The following is a 19,265-nucleotide window of genomic DNA, read 5'->3' on the forward strand; positions in this document are numbered from 1 at the left end:
TTCACAGAGAAAGAGAGAGAAATTTACAACCTAAAGGTAATGTGACAAAAAAATTAATGTCCCTACATATAATATCTATAATTATATTAAATTCTTTTTAGTTTGAAAATGAAAAAAGAAAAATAAAAAGTTGTCCTCTCTCAACTTTGCTTTCCCATTCACTATTCAAGGAATGTGAAACGTGCAGCTCAAATATTTAATCACTCACCATTTGTAAAAGCTCAAAAGTCAAGTTGTTGTTGTTGTTGTTTCCTCTAAAGATTCTCAATTGAATTTTACTTGTTTAACTCAATGGGGATACCTATAAATGAGGATAAAAGTATAAAAATATGTTGTGCCATTTTAACTTCAACTACTTTTGATGTAATTTTTCCATCATTGTCTATTGGGAACCAACCAGTCATTTCTATGTAAGTGAAGGATACAATCAGATTCCAATCACCCAACTTTAAATTCTCTCTCGAAAAAGAAAAAGAAATGAAGGGTAATTTTCTTTGAAAGGAAAGGAGCAAGATTTACATAAAAAGTTTTGAAATTTAAATGTGCAATTGAATTTACAAACATTGAACATTTCCCAATTAAAGGGCAATTAAAAAATTTGATCTTTTTGGTATATATATGTATAATTTGTTATCTGATTATGCTTATACAGTCCCAACCAACCAATTTCCAGCCACGCTTTCAATAGAAAAGTCTGGAATTTAAAGCAATTTTCCAATTCCAAAGCGCTTCTCTATTTCTTCTTGTTTTGTTGTTTCTTCCTGAAAACAGGGGTTTTTTCTTTTCTTTTCGTTTCTTTTCTTTTCTCACTTTTTTTCAGTAGACATATTCTGAGAATCTTCTTCACCCTCCATTATTTTTGCTCTGTTTTCTCTCTTTCTTTCTCTCTCTAGCTTTCTGCTTTCTTCTGTTACTTTGGATACCCACCTACTCCAAGTTGAAGAAAAACTGAACCACCAAACTTCTCACAGCCCTTTTTATTTTCTTCTTTCTTTTTATTATCGTCATGTGTGTGACGGATGCAGAACAGGCTGGGACTGAGAGACCAAATTCTGGGGTTAATAATAGCAAGCCATGGCCTATGCATTGTGAATTTTTGCAAAATCAGATGGGGAATCCTGATAAGGAGCCTGCTCTTACTGGAACTAGCGACCAAACTCGCTCTGGGAATTCTTTTCCTGTATGAATTTTGCTTCCTTCATACTCATTTCTAGGGTTTTTTCCCTTTAGATTCGTACTGGGGTTTCCCCTTTCTTGTTGGGGTTTTGATAAAAATTTGTGAAAAAGTTGTTTTGTTATTCCTTCTTTTGTGGAATTCTCTAATGGGGTTCCTTGATTTTGCCTTTTTCTCCCATTTTTGTGTTCATCTTAACTGAATGTAGCTGATAATTCATGTATTTGGTCACTTTTTTTTTCTCCCTTTTTGTGTTTGTGTTTAGGGATGTGCATAAACTGGTGGTGGTTTTCTCTTCTTGTGTTTTCCCTCATTTAATTTCAGCTTTGTTTTTATGTTAGTCTGATCTGATGGTTTCTTCTCTTGTTCAATCTAGAGTTGGTACTTCCAAATCTGTTTGACAATATTCAATTTTAGTCTTTTTTCTTTTTTTCTTCACTGTAATTGATTTGAAAGTACTAACGTTTCAGGAACGGCAACTTTTTGTCGTTAATGTGCTTCTTAAAAGATTCTGATATTTTTTAGTCCTTTCATGTTTTAATTGAGGTTCCGTTGTCAATTTTCTAAAGTTTCAAGCATAAAGTTTCTTCTTTGCGTAGCTTGTACAATTCTTACTTTAATTTATGTTCCCTTGGTATGGACCAAAAGGAAAGGATAAGGAAGAAAAACCAACAAGGTCTGTTTTATTCATGAATACTACTTAATGGTAATAGGCTTTTCTGTTGAACTGTATGGTTGAAATTTTTTTCTGAGAATGCATCTGTGTAACCTTGATTAAGAGTTCGTTGGCCTTGTCATATATCAAAATTTAAGTGCTACATGTAAAGGCTGACCACGCCAACCGATACATTTGAGCAGTTGAATTGCCTTTAATTTAGGTCCTGGTCTCCGTTATACGAAGGTTAACTCTAGAATGAATTTACCTGCTCCATAAAATTAATTTTAAAAATTGTGTTACTTGATGTGGATCCAAAATGACCAAGTCTTCCCTGAAATTGAACACTTTTGTGGCTTGATTGATCTGATAACCTTATAGATTTTCCTAGAATCACGTCGGTTGAAACTTCTTTATAATGATGTGGGATCCCTTGGTTCTACATTAATTGTTAATACCGCTCCTTGAAGAGCTTTTGTTCAAATTCTTTTGATGTGGTTATGTGTGGAAGAATTGTTCTCAGAAAGTGGCAATGAACCATCTGACTGTCGGGAAACTACTTTTCATTGCATAAACTAAATATTTCCTTCTAGTGACTTCGATTTTATGTATTGGCTTCACATTCTTCCCAACTTGTTGATTTTTCCTATCTTTTTTGGTTATTGTAGCTTGAAAGCATTTCTGAGGATGCTGCAGTTATAGACAGGAAAGAGAATCCATCTACTTTTGTTCCGTCTCTTAGATCAGGAGAATGGTCTGACATCGGAAAGCGTCCTTATATGGAGGACACTCATGTATGCATTCATGACATGGCTAAGAAGTTTGGCTGTAGTTTTCTGAATGAGGAAGCTGTCTCCTTCTATGGTGTAAGTTCATGTATATATTTTGTGTACTGCAGTTACAGTTTAGATGAAATGAACTATTGTGTTCTGTGAACAGAGTAAAACTGTTTTTTCCTGAGGTTCATACTGTGATTTGAGAATTTCCTCTAATAGTTCTAGTGAATAATCTTCACTTGAGATGAGAAACTGACAGGGAATAATAAACATTAGTTCTGTCCATGGATATAACAGCCTTTTGTCATTAGTTCAGCTAGGAAGGAATCATACTCTTGGATTTCTTGGTAGAGCTTGTTTTGACAGTTTTCCTCTTAACTATAAAACAAACTGCATTTAGTTAGGCCAAGTTTTATTTGTGGTATCTGAGCCAAATCCTCCTAATTTTAGCCACGAAGGGATTTTTTTTTTTTTTTTTTTTTTTTTTTTTTGGTACATCAAAAAGGTTCCATACTCGGGATATCTTGCCAAGTGTGAAACCCCATAGAGATTGCAGCATCAAACTAAACTATCGTCTAATCTCTATGAAAGGCCCCTCAATTTGTATCAATTACATTTGAAAACTAATACGTAAAAAAGAACATAGAGAACTATAAATTGAACAGTTGAATTGATGCTGTATGAATGGATTTGAGAATGTAGGTTGCTGAGTGCTTAAGACTTACATAGAGTAGTTGCAGGCCTGAATTGGGTGAGAATCTAACAAGAAGTCGAAAAGCAAGTTGCTTAATGTATATTGTGCTGAAGAAAAAAGCTATGACTGTATAAAGGTCTTTTGTAGCCTAACCTACGCTGAGCAACTGTGGGAAGATTAAAGAATCAAGTTAATTGGAAGGTCAGAGTCGTTTGCAGGAAAAGACAGAATCTGTTTCTTTTCCCCTTGAAAGGCCTATTTTGATGAAGGAAAACTATCTTGAAGTGTGTAATATCTTACCATCCACAAGCACAGATGGTATGATGATATGATAGAGTGGATTATTCCATAGAGACCTATTTAAGTTTTTTGCCTCTAGCAAACTGAATCTATTGTGCAAGTGATTAAACAAAGATGATTGGATCTAGTACAATGTCCAACCAGAAATCAACCTGAACCATGAACCTTTGAGCTTGGTGTGGTAGAGACCGACCATTGCTGGGTGAGATGAAAATAGGCGAGGTGGTTCAACCTATTTATTGGTTAGGTGAAGTTTGTGGAGGGCGCATCCAATAATAGGATCTAATCAACCTCAAATACTGTATATAACAACATATGATAGCTTATTAGTGATAGCTAATTTGACAACATACATTTCAAGACACGTACCCCAAATTTTCAAGCAAATTAGTAAAATACATGATCCAAATCTTCCAACACCTTTTTGCATAAGACATACCACTTGAAAGTTGAGACTCAAAACGATTTTAGGAAAGTGGGGTTTCTTTTATTTTCAATAAAAAGGAAATCTAGTAGCCTGTAGCCATTCCCATTTTTCCACTTTGAGGACGAGGTAATGTGTTCCGATGGGTAGCATCAGCAAGGCAGTGATCTTTTTGACGTAAGCTAGATATAGGAAGGAGGAGCAGATCAAGGAATATGTGTGATATTTACTTTTAGCCAATGCAAGTTACAAAAGTGTGGAAGCATTGGCTTGCAGGGTTCAATAGTCATATTGTCATATGTTCAGTTCAGTAAGGAATAGGGTTAAGGAGAAGCCTGAGGTTGTTCATGGATGGTGTAAATAGGGAGATATACTTTAATCAAGGCTCAATTTTGCTCCTGTAATTGGAGTTGACCAAGCCCTCGGGTTTGTTGGTACGGGTAGAGCTAGTTTCTGTAGCTCATCTCTAGCCATATATTAGAATCAAACACGTTTGATTAAATCTAGTTCTATCACTCTGTAAGGTTTGCATTTGTGCCAAGAAAGGTGTTGGCAACTGAGATCATTGTATTACGCCCCTCCCCCTCTTGGGAGTGGCTTTCATCAGACTAAATAATTTATTAAGAGATTAGATTTAGGCTCTGTGCTTTGATAAAAATCATGAGTGTAGAAACTTCCGATCTTTAGTTTGTCATAAATAATTGGCTTTGCTTGAATAAATAGGTATTTGACGGTCATGGAGGAAAAGGCGCTGCACAATTTGTTCGTGACCACTTGCCGAGAGTCATTGTTGAAGATTCTGACTTTCCTTTAGAGCTTGAAAAGGTGGTCACAAGGTCATTTATGGAGACTGATGCAGCTTTTGCTAGATCTTGCACTCTTGAAACATCTCTATCTTCTGGCACAACTGCACTGACTGCAATGATCTTTGGAAGGTAATCACTTGCTCTTGCTTTTGCATTCAATTTCCTTTTTCTCTTTTCCTTTTCTTGAACTTCGAACTTCATGGCGGCAGCATCGGAATACTCTGTCAACATGTGGCCTTAGGATTCATAGGGAAAATATGTTAATAAAATTAAAAATTTTCTGTACCTTTGAAGCTCTGTTATTTTCTTGTTAAATGTGCTCGTCATTGATACTGGTCAGTTGTTAGTTTCTTTGGAACACTCTCCTTAGATACAAAGGTTTTAATCTCCTAGTATTTATATTTGTCATCATTTCAATTCAAACAGGTCTTTGCTCGTAGCAAATGCTGGCGATTGCCGAGCCGTACTGTCAAGACAAGGGTGTGCAGTAGAAATGTCTAAAGACCACAGGCCATGCTGCACAAAAGAAAGAAAGCGAATTGAGGCCTTGGGCGGATTCATTGATGATGATTACCTAAACGGCCTGCTCGGTGTTACACGTGCTATAGGCGATTGGCATCTTGAAGGAATGAAGGAGATGAGTGAAAGAGGTGGACCATTAAGTGCTGAACCCGAACTTAGATTAATGACATTGACAAAGGAGGACGAGTTCTTGATCATAGGTAGTGATGGAATATGGGATGTCTTCACAAGTCAAAACGCTATCGATTTTGCTCGGAGAAGGCTCCAAGAGCACAATGATGTGAAAGTTTGCTGCAAGGAAATAGTAGAGGAAGCCATAAAGAGAGGAGCAACAGACAATTTAACAGTAGTGTTGGTTAGCTTTCATTTGGAGCCTCCTCCACCTGTAGTTTTTCAAAGGCCAAGATTTAGAAGAAGCATTTCTGCTGAGGGACTTCAGAACCTCAAATTTCTTCTAGAAGGTTAGAAACTTTAAAACATTCTTTCTTGTGAATTGGCCAGAGAGACTTTTGAGTTTCTGGTTGTGTACACAATGTATTTTCATGGGGTAGAAAGTTTCAGTTCTTACCTTGTCTCATTTTATTAAGCTTCTTTTGGGTGCCCCCATGGGAGGAAATTAGGATCTTAAACAAAAAAAAAATTTTGGAATTGTATAATTACACTTCCTTTTTCTTGAATGTCTCTCATTGGTCAATAATGGAGGATTATACCAAATTGATGGGGAAATATCATGTATATTGTCTCTACTTTGTAAATAAAATTGTTATGTTTGTCTCTTATTCATTCATCTTTGCTTATGTAGGTGGAGATATCTTTGTTTTCTTTTGCTGATTACCTAAAATGACCGCCAAGAACTTGCAGTTTTTCATCATGTGAAGTATATTGAAAAAATATGGCTAAATATCCTTGAACTTTGTACTAAATATATCGCTCTTAAACTTTCGAGTTTAAAAATATTATTACCTAACAGTATGGGATGAAACTTTATGGTATTTTGTTTCAAAAATATCTTTAAAATTTCAAAAGTTTAAAAAATATCTTTAAATTTAAAGAAACATCAAAAAATATATGTATGGTTAATATATAAATATAAACCGTTTGCCCTTTCATTTTCTCTCTTAGAAGAGTTCTTTTAGTATTTGGTTATTTATCATTTTGGTAAGTTTTTTTTTTTTTGTAAGATTTTATGTTTCAACTGAAATTTTTGTTTATATTTTGCTGTGACAAATTGGTATGAGAATCGAACAAATGAGAGAAAATTGAAAGTACTTATATGAAAAAATAATAGGATATTTGTATGATTTGTTTTAAAATTGATTCTTTTTTGACTTAAGAAAATTTCAAATAAGTTATTATTTTTCTTTAGTAAAGCTAAGAGTTTTAAATGTAATTTTTAAAAGTCCAAAGATATTTTTTAAACGAGTATTAACAATTTGTGTTCATATACTAACAATAAAGAGATTTTTAAAGTTTTCAACAATGGTACTTTTGAACTGTTTTGGAAAGTTTTAAGGGTATTTTTCAAACTTTTAAAAGTTCAAGTATATTTTTGTCATAAAGTACAAAATTTAGGACAAATAGGTTATATCATTTTATGGGGTGGTCTCGTTCGATACCTCAGGTCATAATTACGCAATTGGCCCCTTTAGTAGTGCGTGATAATACGCAGGCGTAGAAGCAGTAGACCTGATCGATTATAGGGCTGCCTTATCGGAAAACAAACCAGTCTTGGAGGAATTGTTTTCGTATCCTGGACTTAAGGAAGGATCTGCCTTGTTTTGTTACCGGGCGAGGAATCCCTTACTTGTTTGGCTGACGGATGCAGTATAGTACGAGAATGTATAAGCCAAGTTCGAACACTTGTCTCGGATCAACTTCCAGATCATAATTGCTCTAGTGAATAACTAAATTAAAAAAAAAAATAGATGGAGGTATAAAAATCTCAGTATGACTCAGAGAGATAGGCTCCTTTATCCTACACAAATGGAAGAAGTCGGTCTTTTATTTTATTTTGCCAGAATATTGAACTATGAACAAACAAAGACATGAGAGAAAAGCATATTGGCTAGTGATTGTAAGGTCCCAATTCTTGACTGGAGGGGATAACAAAAGCCTCGTTTTATATAATTTAGCCAAAAAAGATTATAGAAATCAAAATAAACTCATGATTGTACTTTGTTAAGCTGAAGTAAATTAGACTTTAGATTTTATTTACTAAAATTGGAAAAAGAGATTCATTTATATTAAATTCTAGCAGAGTCGATTTTCAAAATTAGAAGAAACCACATAAATATATGTTGTAATCTCTAGATTTGTGTATTTCTTTTCAATCCCCGTTGTTTTAAAAGTTGAGGTTGTATATGTAATATCATTTTTAAATTTAATCCTGCATCGATGATGAATGTTAAATTTAAGTTATCGTAAACTTATTACCTAAAATAATACTCAAAATAACAACAATTAAAAAAAATGTCATTTAAGAATAGTAATTTTTTTTATTATTTCTTAAATATTTGGAAAGATGGGAACTTAAGACCAAGGGTGTTCATGGGTTGAATTAAAAGATTTTTTAGACTCAAACCAATTGTTCGGATTGTAAATTTCTTTAAACCAAATAACCCTTATTAAAAAATAAATCAAATCCAACCCAACCATGAAATATTTGGGTTAGATTGAGTTGGTTCGAGTTAATCGGGTCATTTATTTAAAATTTTGTTCTAAAAAAACAAAACGTAAATATGTAAAAATCTAATTTAATTATTTTCATATATTGAATTAAGATTAACCACTCAATTTCAATTTATATACTGAATTTTCTTTCTAGAGTGAAAAAAAAAAGAGTTGTTCAAAAATAAATTATTAAAAAAATATTAAAATTAAAATCAATAAATGTATAAATAATTGTGTTATAAGTAACAAAAAAAATTTAAGTTAATAATAAATTCGGATTGATTTGGGTTATATTAGGTGAACTCATGAACCAATCCAACCCATAAAATTTTCATTTATTTAAACCCAACCCAACTCAAACTACATAAATTGGATCGGGTTAATCGATTTTTTTGGATCATCGGATTTTTCAAATACCCCTACTTAAGACTACTCAAATGCCGTCCTTTTCTCTTCTACGCATTATGCATCAATCAAAATTGACATTTAACTTTGTAAATAGTAAAAACTAAATTTAAAAAATACACAAACATTGCATACACCAAAACAAATACAACTCAACTAGCATATAAATGCAGGTAAACGACTAAAAAGATACGGCATTTAAGCACTGCATGCTAAAAAGAAACCAAATAAAAACCACTTTTAAGATTCAAAATAAGATTTCATGAGAAATATCATCTCTCCAAATCAAAAGTCAGATTCCTGATTTGGTCCAACATATACCTACAAGACATGAATATATCAAGGAGATTGGTTCTAATTCTTTCATTTTCATTCTAATCATTTGCAGTCATCTGCCTTGTTTCATATCACAAGTTTAATACATACACCTAACATCACAGTAAAAATTCCTAACATATGTATCCAGCTTCAATATCCCTCAAAATTAACAGAAAAGGAAAATTCTCTGGAAGATAAGATCTACAAATCTCAGTCTGCCTGTCTTCCTAGTTCCTCCTAATATATAAGAATGATTGTTGACTCAAGGCAGGGCATTGGGGGAAGTGAAGAACAACTATGGTACAACACTTGGATTCACCAACAAATTATTAGCCCAAGCTATGCTTGGATGAAGGCTGCAAATAACCATTGCTTTGGATGAGCTAGCTTCAATTATATCATTTGTTGATGAAGATCAGCTGCTTGCTGAGCCAACTCGACCATCATCGCCTCGTCAAAGAACTTGTTTATGCTCACATCCTCGCTCATTCCCTGTCCCAGTACAGCTAACATATTAAGGCATGAACTCTCTGTTTTACCTTTTTTTTTTTCTCAAGCTATTGTTTAAAAGTAATAATTAACAAGGCAATAGAACCATCTTCGAGAAATTAGAACATATAATTCCAAAAGCACGTTCATGAACTTCAGATTTTGAAGTTGGTTTATTCTGCAAAGAGCTTTATTAAGCTATGCATGCATAACATACAACCGCCCTTGCATGCCAGATAAAAAAGATTGTGAACAAAAATGAGCAGAAGGTCTAACCTTTCTACGCCTTGTCTTCACCATGAATTCACGAGCAAGGTGTTGTATTGGTGCTGGCTCAAGAGGCCGTAAAACAATGCTCTTATCAAGGGGATCACCAGGAACGATGGCCCAATGGTCAAACACAGAGAGACAAAAAGCTTGGCCTTGTGTATGATACCGCAAGTCCGTCTCAAAGCCAAAAGATTCTATAACGGGTAAAAATGCCTGAAAAGCAGTAACAGGTGAAAAAAAAAAACATAAGAAATTGAATCTATCTGTCATGCCTTCATATACTATAAATTTACTCATGAGAATAAAACCCCATTGTCCAGATCGAAAATCTGTCAAATGAACAATGGTAGACCTTATAGAGAAATTTGGTACTATTCAGTGATTAATGCAGCAGCTCCACCACAATTGAGAAGAAAACATCCAATATATTGTACGTAATTATCAAGAACCATAACATTTTGAGATAAAGAGGAAGTAATTTTAATCATAAAACCTTGACAATGTAAGCTGGAGTCCCTGGTTGAGCAACATCAGCTGTAACATGTCCACGCCTTCGGGATAGGACAGTATAGATGGCGGAGACACAATCAATTGGTGTTTGTATCTGCAATGAAATAATAAAAAATTTACTCAACATTATGATAAATGCTCGGTTATGTATTTACTGTTTTGGCTCAAAATAGCCTAGGAAGCCGAGACCTCCTCCTTACAAGCTCGCAAGCTGAATTTAGATCAAAATCTTCTCTGCTCTCCCTCACTCCCCTCCCCTTGCTTTATATTAATTTAGTAACAAAAATAACAAATTCCTCACAAGTGGTCCCTACCATACTCATTCTCTCTAACTACCTTTATTCCCTTCTTCTTCCTCATTTACATTTGTACCCCCTTCCTATTCTTCTTGTTGATTCTTCTTTCATATTTTCTAAATATAGTTGGTCTATCACATTAATAGAAAAGTTACACATACTGTTGACAAAATGTCAACATATTTTAGGTTTCGATACAATTTAGAAGCACTCTTCACAAAAAGCCCATGTTTGACTGTACAAAATATTAAAATATGAAAATTTTACCTCAACGTAGTATACTGGTTCCATAAGTCGTGGGGTTGCCATAAGAAAAGATGAATAGGCCACTCGTCGAGCTGTGGGAATGATCTGACCAGACCCACGATGCAATGGCTCAGGTGCAATTCTTGCATCAACAATTTTGAACTTTACATTTCTAATGGGTTCATCACAAAGTGGTCCTTCTCTAGCCCCCCATTGAAACCTGTTAAAAATATAAACGGCTTACTTACATTGGGGGGGAAAAGGCAACAAAATTTTAAACGTTTAAAAAGTACATATTAAACAGGGGAAAAAAAAAAAAAAAAAAGAGCTAATTCCCTGGGTCCCCTCCTCCCACAGAAGAGATAGAGAAAGAGAGAGAGAGCCATCAAGATAGTTTACCCTTGAACAATGGAATCCTTGACGGCATTCAGCAAACTCTTGTCTACTTCAGAAGAGAGCGTATCATCTAATAGAATGTTAGGTCCCTGAAATTTGATTAAAAGCTTAAACATCAAGAACAAAAATGAAGTACAAAGCACATGCTGCTTATCAAAATCTCAAATTTATAGTTATAAAAGATGCTAGCCTGCGGCCTGCCAAGATGACTGATTTTAATAAATGACAACTTTATTGAACCCCGAATCTTTTACCAATACGCTTAAAGTTGGAGTTACCACATGCCAAGTTTCAGAAAGATGACTAAAAGGACAAGTCTAATGATAAACTATCCTTTTAAAAAAAAGAGTCAATCTGCAGTGAGCAAAGAATCAGTTTTACTTTCACCGTCCCTCAAGAAAGAGTCAACTTCTGTGTATATTTAGTAGATACATATTTTAGTAAAGAGATTATCAGCTACAAAAGTTACCTGCTTATCTGGGCCAAATGCCCATATGGACCTTGCAGCCAGCAAATCCCACTCATATTTTGTCTGGAAGAAATCCCCGAGTTTCTTTCTTGACCAATCAAGGCTTACTACACCATTCTCAATGTCTTCAGCAAGTCCTCTCTCCAATGGCTCTGCAATCTAGAAAAAAAAATGATTTGAGTTACCACATAACATTCCAAGTGCTTAAAACCTACAGAATAAACAAAAACAGCCAAATTAGAAAATTGCCTACCATGGTTATTTTATTCTTCTTGTTAGGAGTCTCAGCAAAACATTTCATTGAAGAAGACTCTACAACCGTTTCACAAAATGAAACGACAGGATCGGCTACCTAAATGGGTTACAGAAAGGAAAATCCATCAGAGAACAAAGAGAAACAAAATTGGGAACAAAAAGTGTGGGACAATCGGGTAAAAGAATACCTTGACTTCTACTTCTGAGTAGAGCTCTCTAAGATCCTTCATAATTGAATCCAAGTACAGCTCTCCCGTGCCTAAAATGGTATGCTCGCCTGATTCCTCAACTTTAGTGATTGCCAGAGGATAACTTTTGCTGATCTTCCGAAGACCCTCTACCATCTTTGGCAACTCACTTGGATTTAGAGGCTCAGTAGCAGTTTTCACCACAGGAAGGGTATTGAATTGAAGTGGTCGGAATATGTAAACATCCTCATCATAATCTACATTAGACAGAGTTGCAGTTTTCATAATAGATGCATCCACTCCTTCAATGAGAACCCAAGATCCAGGAGGAGCCTCGGCAATGGGAACCCTGTCTCGAGCTTGATAAAGCCATAATTTTGTTACTTCCTTTACTGTCATATCTTCCTCATCCTCTGGTGAATAGCCCTCACCCAAGACTCGTACAGTCTGCCCTGTTTGAATCTTACCACTATAAACCCTACCAAACGCATCAAATACACTGCAGTCTGACTTGGGGTATAGTTTGGTGACGTTAACCATTAAAGGCCCAGAAGGATCACATTCTTTCATTGCTTTATAAATCACAGAGTCTTTAGGCCCAGTATAAATATGATCAACCTTCCGAGAAGAAGCATCCCTGGGAGAAGGTATGTGCTGAACAAGCATGTCAGTGAATCCTGAAGCTCCACCAAAAACTGAGCTACAAGCCAGTCTTAGCAAAGGCCTAACATTCAACTTGTAAGCTGCATTGCTAAGAGTAACACCAAGCTCTGCAAGAGTAGTCTCAACACTTTTCCTATGTTCACCAATGACTTGACTGTATATTTTGTATAGAGGCTCAAGTACAAATTGAACAAATGACCTTTCCCCTCCACTTGCAGGTTGTTTTTTCTTAAATGTTCTGGTGTCAGAATGATAATAATAATCTCCCCAAAGACGAGATGCAAACTTATCAGCATCAAAAGGAATTCCATGAAGTTTGACATATAGCTTTGCAAACGATTGCAAAGTAAATGACCATCCTGCAGTAGCACTAGCAAAACACACATTTCCAGCAGCTGGGTCAATGACTTGGACATTTCCAGCAGTAGATGAGGCAGCAGATATATGGTTATTAATAATTTCTAACGTATGCCTTAATTTATAGTATGCATCCCTTGGGGGCAATTTAAGTTCTGTAATCAGCCTGTCAACCTAGATACAAATACTGTATCAGTATAGAAGGTCTTTGAAATGGATCCAGCTTTCAAAAATCTGACAAAAACTCAAAAGGAATCCAGTAGGCTAACCTTGTTAATTACAACAACAATGGGCAATCGCTCCTGAATTGCATGGCGTATACCCCTCTCTGTATTGACCTGTAGATTGTAGAGTACATTCTCATTAAAGCCACTATGCATTTATCCCATCCTCAGTGCTCTCTCCATGAAACAGCAGTATCAATAATTCCATAACATATAAATAAATAAATAACTCCATGCAAAGCAGATTGATCAACCCAAACTCTATCTATGGTTAGATTCTGCAGTAAAATGATTACACAAATCCAAAACTTATGCAAAGTCCCTTAATGGTTTCCTCCTCCATTGATGCTAAAATGAGGTGCCCCGCAACAGGTAGAAGTAAGTTGGTATATAAAATAATGTTTAAATCACAGTGAAGATAAAAAGGAAATGTGCTAATTCAATGGCGGCCTGGCAGCTATTGTTTATGTAAAAAATCTAAAAGTTAGCATATAAAGCTAAAAATAACTAAATAAAAACTAGGATTGAGACTTATTTACTTACCATAACTCCTTCAGCAGCATCTACAATCAACACTGCACCATCAGCAAGTCTAAGAGCAGCAGTCATTTCATCAGAAAAATTGGTATGGCCAGGCGTGTCCATTATATTGCAAAGGTATGATTTTGAATTGCCATCCTCGAGAACTAGGGACATGGGAACTGCCTTAATTGATATTCCTCTCTCCTGCTCATCAATCCTTGTATCTGTATACCTCATATGTTTCTCTCCTTTAATATCAAATGTTGACATGTGATGTGTTTGCTCAACCAGCATATCCATGAAGACTGTCTTCCCATGATGCACGTGGCCTACAAGTGCAACATTGCGGACCAAAGTTGGATTGGACATAAGACCCACCAGAAATTGATTTGAAACATAAGTCCTAGAATCTTTTACCCCAACCTCAAACTTTACATTTCTAACAGGCTTAATAATTGGTTGCTCTAGTGGTAGCTCATCTTCATCCATAACCAATGTCTCAACATCATCACCATAAACCTCTTCTGCAGTTGGATAATATTTTTTGTCCTCTGCAAGGACAATCTGGTTGTCCATATCAACATCATTGGAAGTTGTAATCCAACCATTTGAAGGACCAGCATCTTCACCATCTGATGCACCTTCATCTTCATCAGGCTTCTCCATAAGGTCTTCATCTTCATCTTCAATGTCACTATCCTTATCAGAATCAATTTCTGGCCCTATGTAGTTTCCAAATTCATCATACAAGCTGTCATCCATGCTTGGTAATCTCAAAGCTGCAAATACAAAAGGAAACTAACTTAATATTACAATCCATTTAACTAAAAAGGCTTGGAATTCAATAATGTAGTTACTAAATACAGGCTGAGATTTACGTCTATTTTTTACATTTGCGAGGGAAATAAATAACCAGCAGAAAGACAACCCTTTCCGTAGTTTTTTTTATACAAGAAATACTTTTCATTGATGTGGTGAGAAGTTACGTAATAAAAAATCAATCAAGCCAGAACTACAATATCAGTCACTCCCAAGTAGAGCTTACAAGAACCCACCCCTAGTGTTAACCACACTGTGAGCGTAACTGCTAAATCCACAAACAATGTACAGAAATTCTATTCAACAAGAACCAAAAAAGAACCCTGACAAGATAAAAAACATCTACCCAGTCCATTTAACTCGTTATTAAACATGCTTTTATTTCTTCCCAACAGAAACTCCAAAGTAAGAACCGACTACACTGACCCAGAAATCCTTTGCTGTGCCCTTTAAGAGGTAAGTACAAAGTAACGAACTATGAATTCTTCAATTTACCCTATAGGAAATGAGGGCAAAGTGACTGGAGTAGATTCTCTTCTAAAGAATTGAAGGAAAGCCAAAGAGAGACTAAAATTTGTAACAAAAGACTCGAAAGGAACCAAAAAATAACCACTCTGTACTGAAATACAAAGTATATAAACTTACAAGCTGAAACAAGTGCTTCGAAGACCCTCCCGTCGGCGATGGATGGTGACAGACAACTGTCGGCGACAAACGACGACCGACGACGGTAGAAAAAGCGGTGTGAATGTATGCGTTAGTAACGGATGGCGATGATCAGTAGTGAAAAATGGCCGGCAGTGTTGACGGTGGCGGTGCGAGAAGAGGAACACGGCGACGAGGGCGCCGGTGAGACAAAATGAAAAGCTTGCAGTGGCTAGGGTATGGCCTGACTTGTCACGTGGATAGGATGCTAAACTGGGTCGGGTTTTGGGCTTACAATAAATAACAACCCGGCCTAATAACCAATCGTATTATCGGCCCTTTCAGACTTTGCGAAGAAATGGGCCTCATCTCAGCCCATTAAGAAACAAATTACCAAGCCCACGGTTCCTTCTTTGGGAAATTGGTTAAAGTAGCAAGATTTGATGTTTCATTTGGGATTATGGCAAGAGTACGGAAATAATAAGATTTTTGGCAAAATATATGCCATGCACGTGAAGTCCTTTTTTATAATCTCCAATCTACCCTTAACATGGTCATCCATCAGGAACAGTATGTACAATGTAAATGGACAAGCGTCAATTATCACATTTTCAACTAACAAAATTGTTAGAAAAACGTGGCGATTTTTATGCTCCATTTGAATTTTGAATTGGCAGTTTTCTATCGTATTAGATTTGTTTAACCACTTTTTGAACAGATTCAAAATTAATTAATATTTTATTTTTCACTCTCAATTTAAATTTTAATTTATTGTAAATCTTCAGATTTTACATGATCTTATTGATTTTATTTATTTAAAATTGTTATCACATTTTATCACCTGACATATTATTATTATATTAGTATATCGATAAAATAATATATTATTATTATTTTGGATTCCATAGATTTTTTTATACACATATCGTAAATCTATATTATATTGTGGGACATGTAGATAGCAAAAATTAACTATTTACAAAAATAAAAAATAAAAATTTGATAGACACTAATAGACTAGTCTGTCAGTGTCTATCACATAGTATCAATGATAGATTTCTATCAGTTTTTATCACTGATAGACACGGATAGACTTCTATCAGTCTCTATCAAAGAACATTAAATTTGCTATTTTATGTAAATAGTAAAATAATCGAATTCCTACGGAAGCATGTGAACGCCTTGAATTTAGATATTCATTTCTTATGGAAACAAAAACAATAAAATTAAACATGCATCTATTGAATAAACATTCAAACAAATCATGAGCATCCTATAAAAGAGGAAAAAGATAAGAAATCAAAACTCACCTTTGTCAATTCTTTTAGCTTTCCTCTTCCACCGTTATCGACGATCTCGAACTTCTCCAAGAAGAAGGACACCACAACAAAATTACCTTACTATTCTCTAGGATTCTAAAGAACTTGGAAGAGTGGTCTCCAAGAAGAAAAAAGGTAGAGAATTTCTAGAGAGAAGTTAGAGAGAAGATGGAGGCTTGGAGGTTAAGATTTTGTGTAATAAAAATCTCTTGCCCTAAATGGGCTATAAAGATATATTTATATGGAGAAGAGTTAAACCTTTCTCTAAGTATTTCTCTTTATATTCTTAGTACTAATTAATTAAATCATCAAAATTTAATTAATTGACACATTAATTAAATAATCGGATATTAATTCCTATTTAATATACATTTAATTAATTATCATAAATGTCATATATCTCAAGTAAAGATAAAGAGGATATTTATATAAATATGTAAAGGAAACCTTTACATGCCTCCGTTACCTTTTGGAGTGACTCCTTTAAAAGATGTTGGTTTTCCTGTTTTCGTTAAAGAAAAAATAGGAGCTCTTGGTTTGGCCGATGTCGATTCATATGGCATACTAAACTCTATACTCCATTATTTCTTAATCAATTAATTAACAATTAATTAATCAATTAAATAACTATATTAAATCATATTTAATATAGAGTTAATGAACATATAAATATCACATATTTATATATATATACATCTATTCAATTCATACATATTTAATACTTAAATTTTATTCAAATATATTTCTCTTACATGATTTGGATTATAGACCATATCTATAATTAACTATTATATATTAATCTCATTAATATAAAATTCCCTTATTTGATTTGAACAACTTAAATCATCCCTTATTACTATCATTTAGTGAGCTAACAAAGGAACCTTATAGACCTATAGATTAGAAGCTCCAATGATATGAGATTAATTGATTAAACTCCTTTAATCCAATTAATCAATATTCATTAACTATCGATCACTCCACTAAAGATCGATGTTGCACTCTTCACATTGTATATATATTTTTGTGTCTATGGATATAACCAATCAACAGACCGATGATCCCTCACAAATGCTCATAACTACAAGTGGGTTAAAATACCGTTTTACTGTTGCAATTACATCTAATTTCTTAAGTACCACTAATTCCTCTAATGAACAAACAATTTATAGTTTAACTATAAACTAACACCTCTCGGGCCAACGAGAGGTTGAAGCCTCATTGTTCAAGACCCGAAACCAACTATTAAGAGAGCAATCTATCTACTTTCCCAAAGAACGGGAAAGAGTGAATTCCATCTTGTGTAGTTGTGTTCCCAGCTCTCTAATAAGACAAATCCTCAAAATAGTAGGTTTATTGAGTCGACTATCATAACCACTCTCATCTATATAGATCAAAGGACTCCTGTCATAAACAGGAGTTCACAGCTCACTCAGGATTAAGGTCAAGTCTCTTATGGTCATCCTAGTGAAATATTAGTTTCTTCAGTATCGGTGTTATATAGAGAAACTAATTATTTTATTTGTCCAATCTATGTATGAACTTATTTGTATAGGATACCCCCACTCACATGTCTTTACAAGAACAATATGGTTCATATTGTTTGTAACACTTACATCTCATGTAACAATTACAAAGTAGGCCGTATCCGCAGTGTTACCAGGATAAGGCATCCAACTTTCATCCATTTACTGTAGGCCTTTTAGGTTATTACTTGAACATAAACCACCTATATGTCAACCACATACTGTTCAAGTGACATCATATAACCTTGGATCTTAGTTTATTAGATCGAATTAATGTCGTCTAAGTGTCAAATAAAATACCTTTGATTTTATTAGATAAATAATTTATGTTAACATAACTACAAACAACAAGATATATTAGATTTAGGACATCAATCCCAACAATCTCCCACTTATCCAAAGCTAATGTATCAAAGTATAATAAAAGACGATTGAGAAAGTAAAGTATCAATATACAATGTAAGGTAAAGTATCTGAATGAACTCTTTTGATAAAGAACCTATGAGCGGAAGCGAATCGTCCAAATCCCATTTCGATTGAACGCATATATTTACAGTAAAACAAAAAGATTATTCATAAGACATGAATTACAACATGCTTTTGAATAAATAAATAAGATTTCAGAGATTATACCTTTGAAGAACTCTTCTTCAAGTAAATCCCTCAAACTCGTTCACAAACACGTGAACAAGTCACGAACACTCTAAATGAACAACAATAAACAATAACACAAACTCGAACCAAAGAAGGACACTACCATTTGGTGACCTTGGTATTCTCGGTGTGAGAATCCAGGAGTGGTGAGCTCTGGCTAATTTTGGTTGGAGGGGAAGTTTGGAGTTGGAGGAGGAAAACGATCGTTCAGAAGACAAAGCTATCGCATAGATAAGTCTCTTGATCGTTTAGAAAAAGTGAGGCTATCGCATAGGCTCTCTTGAAATCATGTAGTCACTCAAATCGTCTAATAATCCACATGATTAATAATAAAATAAAATTTTATTTTATTCCATTTTGCCATAAAACCGAATAACTTTCCATTAAAGGTGGTTAGAGAGAAAATGGGTTTAATTATCAAATAATTAATAATATAAATAAATATAATAACTAACTTAGCATATTATATTTATAATTTATAGTTTTAATATTGTATCATATACATTATATAAACCATAGTTCTTTTTCTCTATTTTATGGTATTTAATATAAATCATATTTATATTAAATTTAACAACTATAAATCTTATTCATATAAAATATATTTGAATCATATTCAAATATTTGTTCCTCAAATTAAACTATAATGTATCAAATACATTATATCAATTAT

General features: G+C 34.3%; 2 protein-coding genes across 3 annotated transcripts; one reads left to right on the forward strand and one right to left on the reverse strand.

Annotated features, from left to right (window-relative positions):
• The first annotated feature begins 231 nt into the window (after nucleotides 1-231).
• On the forward strand, nucleotides 232-6,357 carry LOC120079698 (putative protein phosphatase 2C 27). 2 transcript variants are annotated; one of them, XM_039034014.2, is made up of 5 exons: nucleotides 641-1,180; nucleotides 2,498-2,695; nucleotides 4,747-4,958; nucleotides 5,256-5,812; nucleotides 6,154-6,357. In XM_039034014.2, exons 1-5 carry the CDS (start codon nucleotides 1,007-1,009, stop codon nucleotides 6,180-6,182), a joined length of 1,170 nt encoding a protein of 389 aa, XP_038889942.1. In that variant the 5' UTR covers nucleotides 641-1,006; the 3' UTR covers nucleotides 6,183-6,357. The 2 variants fall into 2 exon arrangements, with proteins under 2 accessions (XP_090170561.1, XP_038889942.1); XM_090314435.1 differs by lacking the exon at nucleotides 6,154-6,357 and having other exon boundaries at nucleotides 232-1,180; nucleotides 5,256-6,130.
• A 2,417-nt stretch (nucleotides 6,358-8,774) lies between these two features.
• On the reverse strand, nucleotides 8,775-15,538 carry LOC120079749 (110 kDa U5 small nuclear ribonucleoprotein component CLO). Its single transcript, XM_039034113.2, has 11 exons — nucleotides 15,094-15,538; nucleotides 13,651-14,408; nucleotides 13,153-13,221; nucleotides 11,864-13,057; nucleotides 11,674-11,772; nucleotides 11,421-11,579; nucleotides 10,955-11,040; nucleotides 10,577-10,775; nucleotides 9,997-10,107; nucleotides 9,510-9,716; nucleotides 8,775-9,236 (listed from the first exon to the last, which is right to left on the reverse strand). Exons 2-11 carry the CDS (start codon nucleotides 14,389-14,391, stop codon nucleotides 9,138-9,140), a joined length of 2,964 nt encoding a protein of 987 aa, XP_038890041.1. The 5' UTR covers nucleotides 14,392-14,408; nucleotides 15,094-15,538; the 3' UTR covers nucleotides 8,775-9,137.
• Nucleotides 15,539-19,265: the final 3,727 nt, after the last annotated feature.

The sequence above is a fragment of the Benincasa hispida genome, chromosome 6, assembly GCF_027475165.1.
Source record: "Benincasa hispida cultivar pf3 chromosome 6, pf3_genome.v1.1, whole genome shotgun sequence".
Classification (NCBI taxonomy): domain Eukaryota; kingdom Viridiplantae; phylum Streptophyta; class Magnoliopsida; order Cucurbitales; family Cucurbitaceae; genus Benincasa; species Benincasa hispida.